The sequence below is a fragment of the Hyaena hyaena genome, unplaced genomic scaffold (assembly GCF_003009895.1).
Source record: "Hyaena hyaena isolate Hyena2069 unplaced genomic scaffold, ASM300989v1 scaffold_218, whole genome shotgun sequence".
Lineage (NCBI taxonomy): Eukaryota > Metazoa > Chordata > Mammalia > Carnivora > Hyaenidae > Hyaena > Hyaena hyaena.
This window is the reverse complement of record NW_024080851.1, coordinates 1,935,624-1,948,238: the sequence shown is the minus strand read 5'-3', so window position 1 is coordinate 1,948,238 and position 12,615 is coordinate 1,935,624. Positions and strand designations below refer to the sequence as shown.

Below are 12,615 nucleotides of genomic sequence, written 5' to 3'. Positions count from 1 at the left end.
TTCTTTTTGTAAAAAATGGTTTATCAATTCCATTTTTGTATAAAACACATGGGAGAAACCTAGCCAATCACCACACGAGCGCTGCCACATGGAAAGGTACTTTATCAAACTTTGAGCCTAAGAACGTACAAATGTCTCTTATTGTGTCTACAGTAATTGTCTAAGCTTTTCCTTTTGCCTCTTTTAAAAATCTCCATGTCCCCACTATTTCTTCTGTCCCAGTTACAGTGCAGTGACGGGAGAGGGGCTGGTTAAAACAGTGCTCTAGGCGGTTTTCTGCTGCCCCTTCTTTCCAATCAGGGACTTGTGGATGTGCGGGATCACACCTGCAAGGAGATGGAGATGCATGAGCCGCTCGCGTGGGCCCTCTCACCACTGCGGGGCCTCCACGGAGGGCGCCTCCTCAGCCACGAAGTCTACTGAAGGCCCCTTCACCCGCCGACCTCGCGGAGGCAACCTCTCTCGAGGTCTGGGCACCACACTAAAACTACATAAAACAGCGCTGTTACGGGCTTTGGGGACGAGGAAGCAGAGCTTTCAAGAGCTTCTCCAAAGGTGACTTGGAAGGGATTCAGAACCACGGCAGACGTCTCCCTTCACTGACCCTGGACTCACTCGTTCACCTCAGCCCAGACTTTCAAGGGCATCACACCGAGCAGTTCTCGGGATCATTTTTAAGACACTGCTGCGAGGGTACGGGAAACATGTGGAACCACAGCACTGCATCGGGCCACAAGTGAGAATGTGTCTTGGGATCAGAATGAAAAGGAGCCTTTACTGTAACGGACCCCACACTGCTGGGATCCTGGAGGCAAAGTCTGTGTGTGTTCTAGGGTCACTGACTGAATGATGTCAGCCAGAATGGCCAACAGCCACCTGTGTGTGAGAGGGGACCCTACGTACCACCCCCGGCGATGGTTGCCTTGATGAGGGAGTCCAACTCTTCGTCGCCGCGGATTGCAAGCTGCAGGTGGCGCGGGGTGATCCGCTTTACCTTGAGGTCCTTGGAGGCGTTACCCGCCAGCTCCAGCACCTGCAAGGCACCAGGGAGATGGCGGATCAGAGGCTAAAGTGCGGGAGGGTCAGCGCAGACCTGCAGTTACAGGGACACAGACCCATACAGCACCTGCACAGAAGACACGCAACGCTTATAAACCGGTAACGGTTTCTTTTTCCGATTTTCTGATGCTTTTGTAGAGATCTCGTTACCTCGCTAGGATCTCTCTTATTCATTTTTCTGGAGATCCCTGAGTAAGAACCCACTGCTCCAGAAAGAAAGGCAAGGGGTAACACTATCCCCTAGCCAAGATCCCGAATGTGAAGAATGTAAACACCGAGCAATTCACCATGATTTCAGTACGGCCCTGTAGTCTATTTTTGCACGGCCCTTAACGGATGGAACTTATTTCTTAGTAGTTGGGAGAAAAGTTTTTAAAAAGAATTAAAATAATTTCCTATTCATGGTTTTTAACATCACTGGGTCCTCTAACCCAAAGGCAATAATATACTAGAACCCCTTTATTCCAGAATGGGAATTTTCTCCTAAAACAACTTCCAAGTCCCAGCTGGCCATAAAATCTGCATTTCTAATTTATTTTTTGTTTTGCCTCCACCGACTATACTGACATTATAAAACCTTTGATGGAAGTCCTACAAAAATAACTCCATGGAGTCTTACCTAAACTGAGCAGTGTGCGTCGGAAGCAGCAGGGACCCTGCTCGGTCCTCACAAGACTTTGACCGGTCTGGGCACCTGTGTCTTTTGAAAGCTCCCGCAAGTGAGCCTGGTGCAAAGCCAAGGTTGAAAAGCAATGACCCCTGACCTTAGATTTCAGGATTTTCTTTACACTCGACTGATGACTAACACCCCAAACATAAATACCTGGAAAATATGTTGACTGCGTATATAAATGCTCGTGGCCTACTCTTAACCTAAAAAACTGTACCCAGAGGTCCAGAGAATAAAGAAACTGGGAGTCTGGATGAGACCCGGGATACCCTGAGTCTGAAGACTACGCCTCCAGGTAATGAATGAAACATGTACCTTCCCAAAAAGTCTGCTGCCCACCAGACGTAAACTCGTGTGAGGCTGACGGAGAATGAGGGGGAAGAGGCTCCGAGTCCCTGGCTCACAACCTAACATGGCAGACACGGCTTGGGGTGCAGAGACCAGTGAGGTTAACAAAACAACAGCACTAACAATTCACACACACACCAAATGTCCACCTTTTGGCTGAGGTCCCAACCACACATTCCTGGGGAAGGACTTCCGTCTGTCTCTACCAGCCTGGCTGTGGCCTCTCCCTGACCTGCTTGCTTCTCATACTGCCCTGGCTGGAACGGACAGGGCAAGGGGTGCCACGGCCCCCAGGGGGTTCTCCCTACTAGGGGCTGGGATGGAGGAGGGCATGGTCCATCACCCAGGTGTTAAGAATTTCACCCAGGGGCGCCTGGGTGGCTTAGTCAGTTAAGCGTCCGACTTTCGCTTAGGTCATGATCTCGCGGTTCGTGGGCTCAAGCCCCGTGTCGGGCTCTGTGCTGACTGCCAGCTCAGAGCCTGGAGCCTGTTTCAGAGTCTGTGACTCCCTCTCTCTCTGACCCTCCCCTGCTCATGCTGTCTCTCTCTCTCCTAGAAATAAATAAAACATAAAAAAATTAAAAAAAAAAAAAAAGAATTTCACCCAATTAACCCATCTTCCTGCAACGTCACACTGACCAAGACTCCGCACCTTATGTGCACACAACCATGCAGAGAACAGAAAGGACTTGTCAGGTCTGTTATGAGAACCACTAGAACTTATGTGGAATTTTTAAAAATGCACCATCACCCTGCCTCCCCACTCCAATATTCATGACAAGATGGTGGTTTCTGTTCACAAAATTCACGCCAGGAGTTCACTTCGCTGGTGGCAGAGTACCATGGGTGCCGTCACCTCCTGTAGAAACAGGACTGAGGACCCTTGCCTTAACTTTGAGCATGAGTGCATCAGGTTCTTTCTGACACGGTGCTGGGGGCCGGGGACCGGGGACTGGGCCGAGGAGATGCCCCCCACCCCTGCAGGCTCCTGCCACCCCTGCGCCCAGTGTACCTGCCGGACCCCGTGCACAACTGACCTCGGCCGTGAGGTACTCCAGGATTGCAGCGCTGTACACCGCGGCCGTGGCGCCGACCCTCCCGTGGCTCGTGGTGCGGGTCTTCAGGTGTCTGTGGATGCGGCCCACGGGAAACTGAAAGACAGACCGCCCGGGCGGGAAGCACCACGGCCTTGCCGTCGCACCACCGAGCGTGACTGAAGGCACGAGAGAACGTGAGCTTGCTTGAGCAGATCAGAAGTCCCACCTACTCAGCAAGGATAGTCCCTAGTACCTGTGTGTCCCAGTAACAGGCTTGAATCGTCTCGCCTCCACCCTCCTAAGGACAGAGCCAATGGGGAAGAACCACGAACGCTCGAGCTCGAGGGGCTACTTTCTGAGCGAAGGGGGTCTGGGTGGCCAGAACAGCCCGAGGAGGGGCCAAATGTGCGGTCGCTGGCGCATGGGCCTCGAGGTGGTGGCAGACTTCACCCCTCCCTCCCCGTGTATGATAGCTACGATATGCTGACTCTCCCGGGGACTCTCCGAGGACAGGAACTTTCTCCAACGTGTCCTTGAGCAGCGCACCTCTGCCCGATGGCCCTCTTCTTACATACTTTCTGCGCTCTGCCACTGCACCGGCACCACGGCAGCCCGACCGTCCCCCCTTCCTATCAACCCCCCTCACCTTGCCCTCCCTGCGCCTTCCCTCTTGCACCTGTCCTCTGAGCCTCGCTGCAACTGGAGCAACAAGTCCTCTCCAGTCTGTCCACGGCTCTCCTTTCCTAAGACAAAACTTAAAAGCAAATCCCAGACCCCTAACTGTCCTGTTACCCCTTTTATTCTAATCCAGGCTTGGTTTTTGTCAAACACCATCCTAGAAGAGCAGTGGTGACACTTTTAACTGCCAAATCCAGTAGCCATTTCTAGACCCAATCCTTGAGGATCTGAGCGTTCCTGAGGGCAAGCCATGGGCTGGGATCTGGCCTCCCAGGGATACCCAGACCACGTGTGGGGTCTGCCCGAGGACCCCCGCTCCCCTCGCATGCTATGCAGACCAGACTCACCCACGGCACGAGCTCCCAATTTTACACATGTGACCTTAACTTCGTAGTGCTTTTCATCACTGCTCTTGGAAATGGGACTCCAATCTGCAACTCTGGGACATCTTCCCGAAGATGTCTTGGTGGACCTTCAAATGACTCACCTTAAACTTATCGTCTAACGCGGCCCTGCTGCAACACAAACTCCTCGGGCCCTTGGCTTTTCAGCCTTAGATAAACCTTTCTCTCAACCGGTGCCTCCCCTTCTGCTCTTGGGGGACACACACGTCCTTCTATTCCTTCTGCTGCACCCCAGGTCAAGTGCGTCTCCTCTCACCCCTAAAGCACAGCACAGCCTTGCCGCCTTCTTGCGCCGCCCAAGGTCACTGACGTGTCAGCAATGTTCTAAGAGAGCCCATCCAGTTACCCGTCAAGGGTGAGTACCCCCCTTCCTTCAGGGCCCCTGGCTCCTGTCATTCTCTGGCTCCACAGTCTTCAGTGGCTCACCACTGCCAAGAGGAAGAAAACCCAAACTTTACAGTCCGGCCTCCAAACTGTCCTGTTTCAAAAGGGTCTCCTCTAGGCAGTGGTTCTCACTGAGTCAGAAATATCTGAGTTTGTGGATTAAAGTCACAACCACTCAAGTACATGAAGTTTGACAATATTTAGTGTTTCGAGTGTATCACTCAGGCTAAAACTGAAGGAAGCTTTAGGGGAGAACTTCGGGGGACGGGGCACAGCCCATGTGCCCCTCCCCCAGCTCTGCCTCAGCCTCAGTTAACTGCTGTTGCACAGAGCGTCCCCAAGAGAAACATCACAGCATGCTGACTTTCGTGTGATCCAATTTATTTAAAAAAACAGGAATATAATTATAATCTAGAAATAACCAATTTTAAGAGCTCATTTAGTGCTACTTCATAACTTGTTCTCATTTGGAAGAATACAAATTAAAAGATTATTGTGTTAGGATTTTAATTTTGACCACTTCATCTCATTAAAAGGTCCACGGTACAAGTACAATTTTGTAATTAATGAAACATTTATGGGTCCTGAATTACAATGAAGAAAATAATCCAGTAGTGAATTATGACAGCATCAATTACCTGGAGCCCAGCTCTCTGTGAGCGAGACACTGCCTTGGCCTTGGCCTTCCCACTGTCCTTTCCAGCTTTGCCTCCAGCCTAAGAGGAAAACAACAACAATAACCCCAGATGAAGAGACGAAGATGCTATTTCAAAAACATTTGGGAAACAATTTTCTCCACTTTTACTTCAGGTAGTTAAAAAAATATAAGTAGGGGCGCCTGGTTGGCTCAGTCAGCTAAGCATCCGACTTAGGCTCAGGTCATGATCTCACGGTTCATGGGTTCAAGCCCCGTGTTGGGCTCTGTGCTGACAGTCAGCTCAGAGCCCGGAGCCTGTTTCAGATTCTGTATCTCCCTCTCTCTCTGACCCTCCCCTGCTCACACTGTCTCTCTCTCTCGGAAATAAATAAAACATTAAAAAAAATTTTTTTAAATATATAAGTAGACCTCTTTTCTCAATTTCAAATATACATGTATAATTTCACTATTTACTAATTTATATAAATATGTCAAACCTTAAATTTTTATTTAAAATGAGTTTTCTGTAAGTTTGAGTATTTTTCTTGAATTTCACACTGAAGAATCTTCATTGAGTCACTAGAACTTTCATGCTGGAGATATTTCATAACGAAGTGATTTTTAAAAATGTTAACATACTGGGGTACCTGGGTAGCTCAATCGATTAAGCACCTGACTTCAGTTCAGGTCATGATCTCACAGTTATTGAGTTCGAGCCCCATGGCGAGCTCTCTGCTCTCAGTGGGGAACCTGTTTGAGATCTTCTGTCCCTGCCCCTCCCAGCACATTTTCTCTCTCAAAAATAAACATTTTTTAAAAAGTCAGAAACTTACGAAATAAAAAAAGTCAGCCGTTTTGGGAGAAAAAGAAACATGTTCAGAAAACCCCAAAATTAAACACAGAATTAGCATCTGGGCCAGCAACTGCACTCTGGGTCTCTGTGCAAGGGATTGAAACTGGTGGGGACTCAGACACACAGGCACGTTCAGACTTCATTGTTCACAAAAGCCTTAAGGCAGAGACGGCTCCAGCTTCTACTGAGGAATGAAACGGATCAACAAAAGGGGGGCGGTCGCATACAATGCGACCTGCATAAATTCACCTGCATAAAGGAAATTCTGGTCCCCCCTACAAGAAAGTGATGCCAAGTGGAAGGAACCAGTCCCCAAAGGACACATGTTGCAGGATTCCTATTATATGAGGTACCTAGTCAAAATCAGAGGGGGAGAAAGTACAATGGTAGTGGCCGCAGGCTAGAGAGAAGGTTGGAATGGAGAGTTCCAGTTTAACGGGGAAGATAAAAAAGTTCTGGAGCTGATTAACAGTATTAATGTCCTTAACATCACCTAAACACTTAAAAATGGCTACAATGGCAAATTTTGGTATGTATACTGGAAAAAAAAACAACCCTTAAACTAAAAGGGTTAAACAAATCCTGCTATCAACAGATAGTAGTAAAAAAAAAAAAAAAAAAAAGAAAAGAAAAGAAAAAAAACAAAAAAACCGAACTCGGGCACCTGGGTGGCTAAGTCAGTTGAGGGGGCAACTTTTTTTCTTTTCTTAATTTTTAAAAATGTAATTTTAGAGAGAGAGTGTGTGAGCAAGGGAGGGGCAGAGAGAAGGGACCAAATCTTGATTTCAGCTCCCAGGGCCATGGGATCAAGCCCCAAGTGGGAGCTTCTGCTCTGAGTGTGAAGCTTACTTGGGGCTCTCTCTCTCCCTCCCCCTCCCTCAATTATACTCACTCTGTCTCTCATACATACATAAATAAGGGCACCTGGGTGATTCAGTTAGGTGTCTGGCTCTTGGTTTCATCAGACTCCTGATTTTGGCTCAGGTCACGATCTCATGTTGGGCTCTGCACTGACTGCAGGGTGCTTGCTTGGGGTTCTCTCTGCCCTTCCCCCTGTCGTGTGTGTGCACGCACGTGCTAGCATTCTCTCACATTGTTAAATAAATAAATACATCAGTAAATGAATAAGTAAATAAATCAATAAATGCATGACTGGCTGGCTGAAGTTAAAAAAAAAAAAGTAATCCTGCCCGGACTTGCCTACGGTTTTGCTCATAGCTTGTTTTTTCCAGATCGCAATTCTCTTTTATTCCTGAATAAAATAATCTTTTGTTGGTAAAATCAATGAATGTATGAAAAGTAAACGATGCCTCGGTGGCTCAGTTGGTTAGACACCCAAGTCTGAGCAGAGCACAGAGCTTGCTTGGGATTCTCCATTTCTCTCTCAAAATTAACAAACATTAAAAAAAAAAAATACTCAAGGGGCACCTGGGTGGCTCAGTCAGTTAACTGTTGAGCTTTGGCTCAGGCCATGATCTCTCAGTTCGTGAGTTCAAGCCCCGCATGGGGCTCTGTGTTGACAGCTGGGAGCCTGGAGCCTGCTTTGGAGCCTGTGTCTCCCTCTGTCTCTCTTTCCCCCTCCCTCACTCACACTCTGTCTCTCAAAAAATAAAAATAAAACGTCAAAGAACATTTTTTTAAATAAACAAGAAATGTTACATTAAAAAAAGAAAATATTATGCAGCCATTTCAACAAACGAGACAAAGATACATGATAAAGAAGCACCCACACACACTCTCAGTGGAAAAGGCAGAGTATGTACCACTGCACAGAGCCTTTCCTTACGTAAACACGAGTCTTGTCTACAGAGGAGGTGTACACATAGATTTCCAGATCACACAGTAAGTTAGAAAAGCTATTTGCCGTCTACAGCCATACCACCCTGAACGCGTCGATCTTCTCTGATCTCGGAAGTTAAGCAGGGTCAGGCCTGGTTAGTACTTGGATGGGAGAAAAGCTATTTGCCTCTGGGGACAGAAGACCAAGAATCTGACTTCAGAGAGAAACCACTGTTCTTTTTGGACTGTTTGATTTTACCATTTAAGTCTATTATGGATTCACTGTTAATAACAAAACAACAAACTAGTTTACAAGACGGGCTCGCTGCTCAAGGGCCTACTTTTTTGAAGCAGAGGGTAAGCTTTGAGATGGCATATCCTGTTTATAATGCTTCTCTTTAAAATTTTAAGCTAAAAAAAAATCAACTGCACATTCCCCCCAACTGCATGCCTTAGTTGATTTAATGTTTATTTCCCAGAACAACATAAAAAAATAAATACAGGCCTTGACAGATATTAGAAGCAGGAAAAAAGTCTAAGAATAATTCCTATCTTTCTAACATTTAGCACTTTTAGCAGAGACAGTGGTTTAAAAGAAACCGAGAAGCTCTAGATTTCTGCAGGATGCCTTATATGTTTTAATCATTTCTGACCACGTTGCCATACAATAAAAAGATGTTGGACTCTTTACTGATTTGAGTTCGGCTTACATAACAACACATTCTCACTTCTTCCTCAAACGCAAAAATTATTTTCAGCTCTGTCTGTCCCGGAATAAAATGTAAAAACCTCTAACCGGGCGCACGAATCTAAAATCACAATCATCGTGTCTCCAGGGCCGAATCAGGAAATAAAAACTAGTTACCAATCCAAAGCCACGAACTGCAAAAGCCCGAACGTACTCTTAAGCAGTTTCAACCTGTTTCCAATCCATACAGTTTACTGTATTATTTGCTTTTTACAGAGGCAGACGTTAAACCACGGTTTTAAGAACCTCAACAGACGTCACGACTCTAGCAGGTGTGGGGGCTGCGGTCACCTTCCGGACACAAGCTACCAACTTGCCCGGCGCTCCGCCGGGGTCGGCTCGCACACGAGAAGCCAGCGGACCGTTCGGGCCCGGATCGGGCACCCTCCCTGGGGTCCGCGTCCCGGGGGCGGAGGCGGCACCGGCGGAGGTCCGCATCCCGGGGAAGGAGGGGGCACCTGTCTGGGGTCCGCGTCCCGGGGGCGGAGGGAACACCTGTCGGGGCCCGCGCCTCAGGAGCGAAGGGGGCACCGGCTGGGGGTCCGCGCCCCAGAGAGGGGAGAAGAGCCGGGCAAGGGTCCCTCCCAGCCGGCCACAGGGTCTCTTTCCAGCAGAACACCTGCTCCCGGGGACCCGACGTCAGCATCCCAACTAGCTGACAAGTCACCGCCGCCGCTATTTTTAGATCCCGCGGCCGGCCCGTAATTTTAGTTGCTTTGTGTAGGGACGCAGGTCTGAGGCGCCGCGCTGCGGGACACGGGGGACGCCGGGGACAGGACGCCCGCCCGCCCGGGATGCAGGCCGGCTGCAGGGCCCTCTCCCCGCGCTCCACGCCGGCGCCACGGCGGGCGAGGCGGCACCACGCAGCCTCAACAGGTAGCGCCGCCCGCCGCCGCCCCCCGGCCGCCCGCTGCCCTCACCATGGTCTCGGCCGCTCCCACCCTCGCTCCAGCCGAGCCGCCGCCGCCGAGCCGCCGCTCCGCAGCACCGACCGCCGCCGCCGCCGCCGCCGGAGCCGGGACAATAACCGGGACCCGCTTCGCACCGCCCCGACCAATCCCCGCTCACCTTGCTAATTTGAACCCCGGAGGCCACCCAATCGCGCGCCCCCTTCTAGTGTTGCCCCGCCCCCCGGCGCCACCTCCCTAACGGCTGTTTGTTTTTGCACACGGCACACGGGGGCGGGGCCTCCAGCCCCGACACCTATGGCCCTGCGTGCGAGCGGGGACGGGGCCACGCGCGGCTCTCCGCCTGTCCGCGAAGCTCGAGCCGGATGAATGGAGTGGCGGACCAATGAGAACGGACGGCTGGCGGAACTCAGCCAATGAGAACCTCGCCCGCTAGCAGGGGAGGCGGGCCGCTGGGAACGACAGCGGAGCTAGCCAATGGGTGGGGCTACTGGAGGTGGTGGCTGTTTTCCCGCGCGTTCTCGGCGGGGAGTGGTCTGTGAGTTGTGTTCTGAACGGAAGCGCCGGTGGGCGTCTCCTGTGAGCGCGGCTTCTTACGGGCCTGTGGCTGTCAGGGTCCTCTGAGCGCGGAGACCCGGGGAGGCCGCTGGTTTCCGCAGGACGGGACTCACCGAGGTGTTCCCGTCTTTTCCTTCTCCCGCGTCTGGCGTCAGTCTTTGTCCCCTCGCCGCCCGCTCCGAAGCCGCAGGCGCCCTTGTCCCGGCGACCCTGCCGGGGCAGGGACGAAGGGCGGGCAGAAGGGATGGGGAGCGCCCGCACCGCCAGCGGGGATCCCAAAAGTTCCCTTGGGGGCTTCCTCGTGGAGTCCGGATGACCCCCTGCAGGCGGGGGTGGCGGAGGGGAGGGTGCCCCGCAACCCCGAGTCTGGCTCTGGAGCAGGTGACCTGGCGCCGGGGCGCCCTCCCCGCTCTCCCGCCCCTCCCCCGCATTCACCTGCAGACCCCGGCCCCCGACAACGACAATGCTAGGGTGAATTAGGGGAACGCAATCTCGCGCAGCTGTGAGCGCTGGCTCCGGCGGTGCGGCCGGTGGGGACACCTGACCCAGAGCCCTCGCTCCCTGGCTGTGTGGTCCGCGCAGGGCACCGTGTATGCCCACCCCTGTGTGGTCATTAAATCTGTCCGCGGCAGTGCCCACCGTGCAGCGTTGGGGTAAGCGCTCACTCAGCAACTTACGGGGAAGCATCCCGTTCCTAGCACCGGATCATGCCCGATACACGGTCACTTCTTTCGATAAGCGCAAGTTAATTCCGTCGCTTCTAGGCTCTCAAGTCATCGATTCAGAATGGAGGACAGTGGAGTTCGGTTGACACTGACGCTCATCACAAACAGGAGTGATCGATCCCCTTCCCCATCTCGGCCTTGTGTTTAGAGTGGAGAGAACTAGATTGAAGAGGCTGAGGCCCACAGAGCGAAGAAGAGTGGTAGGAATTTCCCCGCAGCTACAAAAAGAAAACCTGCCTGTGAGCAATTTCATAAAGGACGTGTGTCAGCGAATCCGTCTGGTTTCCAGTGAACCAGGGCTGCACAGCAGGTGGCATGAGCTAACAAGACCAGCCTCCTCAGGGAACTGTAGGAATTAGCATCTCCAAGTGATAAAGTACCACACTCCACCTTGATTCAACTTGCAGGATTTAACGCAGTCAGATACAGTGTATGGTTCTCAGAGTGCGGTCTTTAGGGTCCCTAGACAGCAGCATCGGTGTCACCTGAAATTGTTGCAAATGCAGATTCTGACGCCCAACCCACACCCACCGAATGGGAAACAGTAGGTGGGGCCCATCAGGCCTCCCAGGGGATCCGTGCGCCCTACAGTTTGAGAATGAGCTTTGTGCATGGTCAACAGTGCATGGTCAAGAGCCCCTGGTCCTTCAGAAGCTCAGTGTTGACTGGTCACTGCTCAGGAGTGTTCCCAAGAATTGTGCTTGGCCCAGGGATCAGGGCTGCAGGGCGGCCAACCTCCAGCCACTGGTGGGTGTGGGGTAAGGTGCCCGGCTGTTTGGCCTTACTTTGTCTGAACTGACTCTGAAGAGCCGTTTTCAGAGTCTGCTGTGACTCGGGGCACCTGGGTGGCTTACTCGGTTAAGCGTCCGACTTCAGCTAAGGTCATGATCTTACAGCTCGTGAGTTCGAGCCCCACATCGGGCTCTGACAGCCCAGAGCCTGGAGGCTGTTTCAGATTCTGTGTCTCCCTCTGTCTCTGACCCTCCCCTGCTCATACTGTCTCTCTCTCAGAAATAAATAACACTAAAAAAATTAAAAAAAAAAAAAGAAAGCTAAAGTTCATAAAATCATTTATAAAAAAAAAAAGAGTCTGCTGTGACACACTTGAACTGCATTACTGTTCAACACCTTTCTCTATTTAATGCCGCTTCCTTCATTTTCTCCTCATGTCACCAGGGGCCAACCACAGCGAACCCCGTGAAGGCAGATCCCCACGTCCGAGTCTGTTTCCTGGGACACCTGACCCAACACAATGCCTCTTCTTTGCAAAATTATAGTTAATTTTTTGAGGGATCAATATGTTTACACGGACAGGGTCCTCCTATACCAGGCATCCATTTCCTCAGTGTTGCCAGGGTAATGACAGTGTCTTAGCTTCTCAAGAAGTCAGCCTTAATGATTACATGATTACTCCACAGATTCCAGAAGTTTTACCCCTGTGTTCAGTCTTTTTTTTTTTTTAATGTTTTATTTATTTCTAGGAGAGAGCGAGAGACAGCGTGAGCAGGGGAGGGTCAGAGAGAGAGGGAGTCACAGACTGAAACAGGCTCCATGCTCTGAGCCGGCAGTCAGCACAGAGCCCGACGCGGGGCTCGAACCCACGAACCGCGAGATCATGACCTAAGCGAAAGTCGGACGCTTAACCGACTAAGCCACCCAGGCGCCCCCCCCTGTGTTCAGTCTTAAATTCACTTTAACACGGAGGTATTCTTCAAAATATTATAAAGAAAATTTCTTTTGGCCACTCTTGAAAAGGACAGTCAAATGATCCTTTCTATTAAAGAAATTGTTTAATGTTTATTTATTTATTTATTTATTTATTTATTT

The 12,615-nt window shown here is 50.8% G+C and overlaps 1 protein-coding gene across 1 annotated transcript; it reads right to left on the bottom strand.

The window, feature by feature from the left end:
* On the bottom strand, positions 1-9,593 carry LOC120238914 (histone H2A.V). The gene is made up of 5 exons (XM_039242996.1): positions 9,518-9,593; positions 5,219-5,296; positions 3,115-3,228; positions 904-1,033; positions 1-326 (listed from the first exon to the last, which is right to left on the bottom strand). Exons 1-5 carry the CDS (start codon positions 9,518-9,520, stop codon positions 265-267), a joined length of 387 nt encoding a protein of 128 aa, XP_039098927.1. The 5' UTR covers positions 9,521-9,593; the 3' UTR covers positions 1-264.
* Between the last annotated feature and the right edge of the window lie 3,022 nt (positions 9,594-12,615).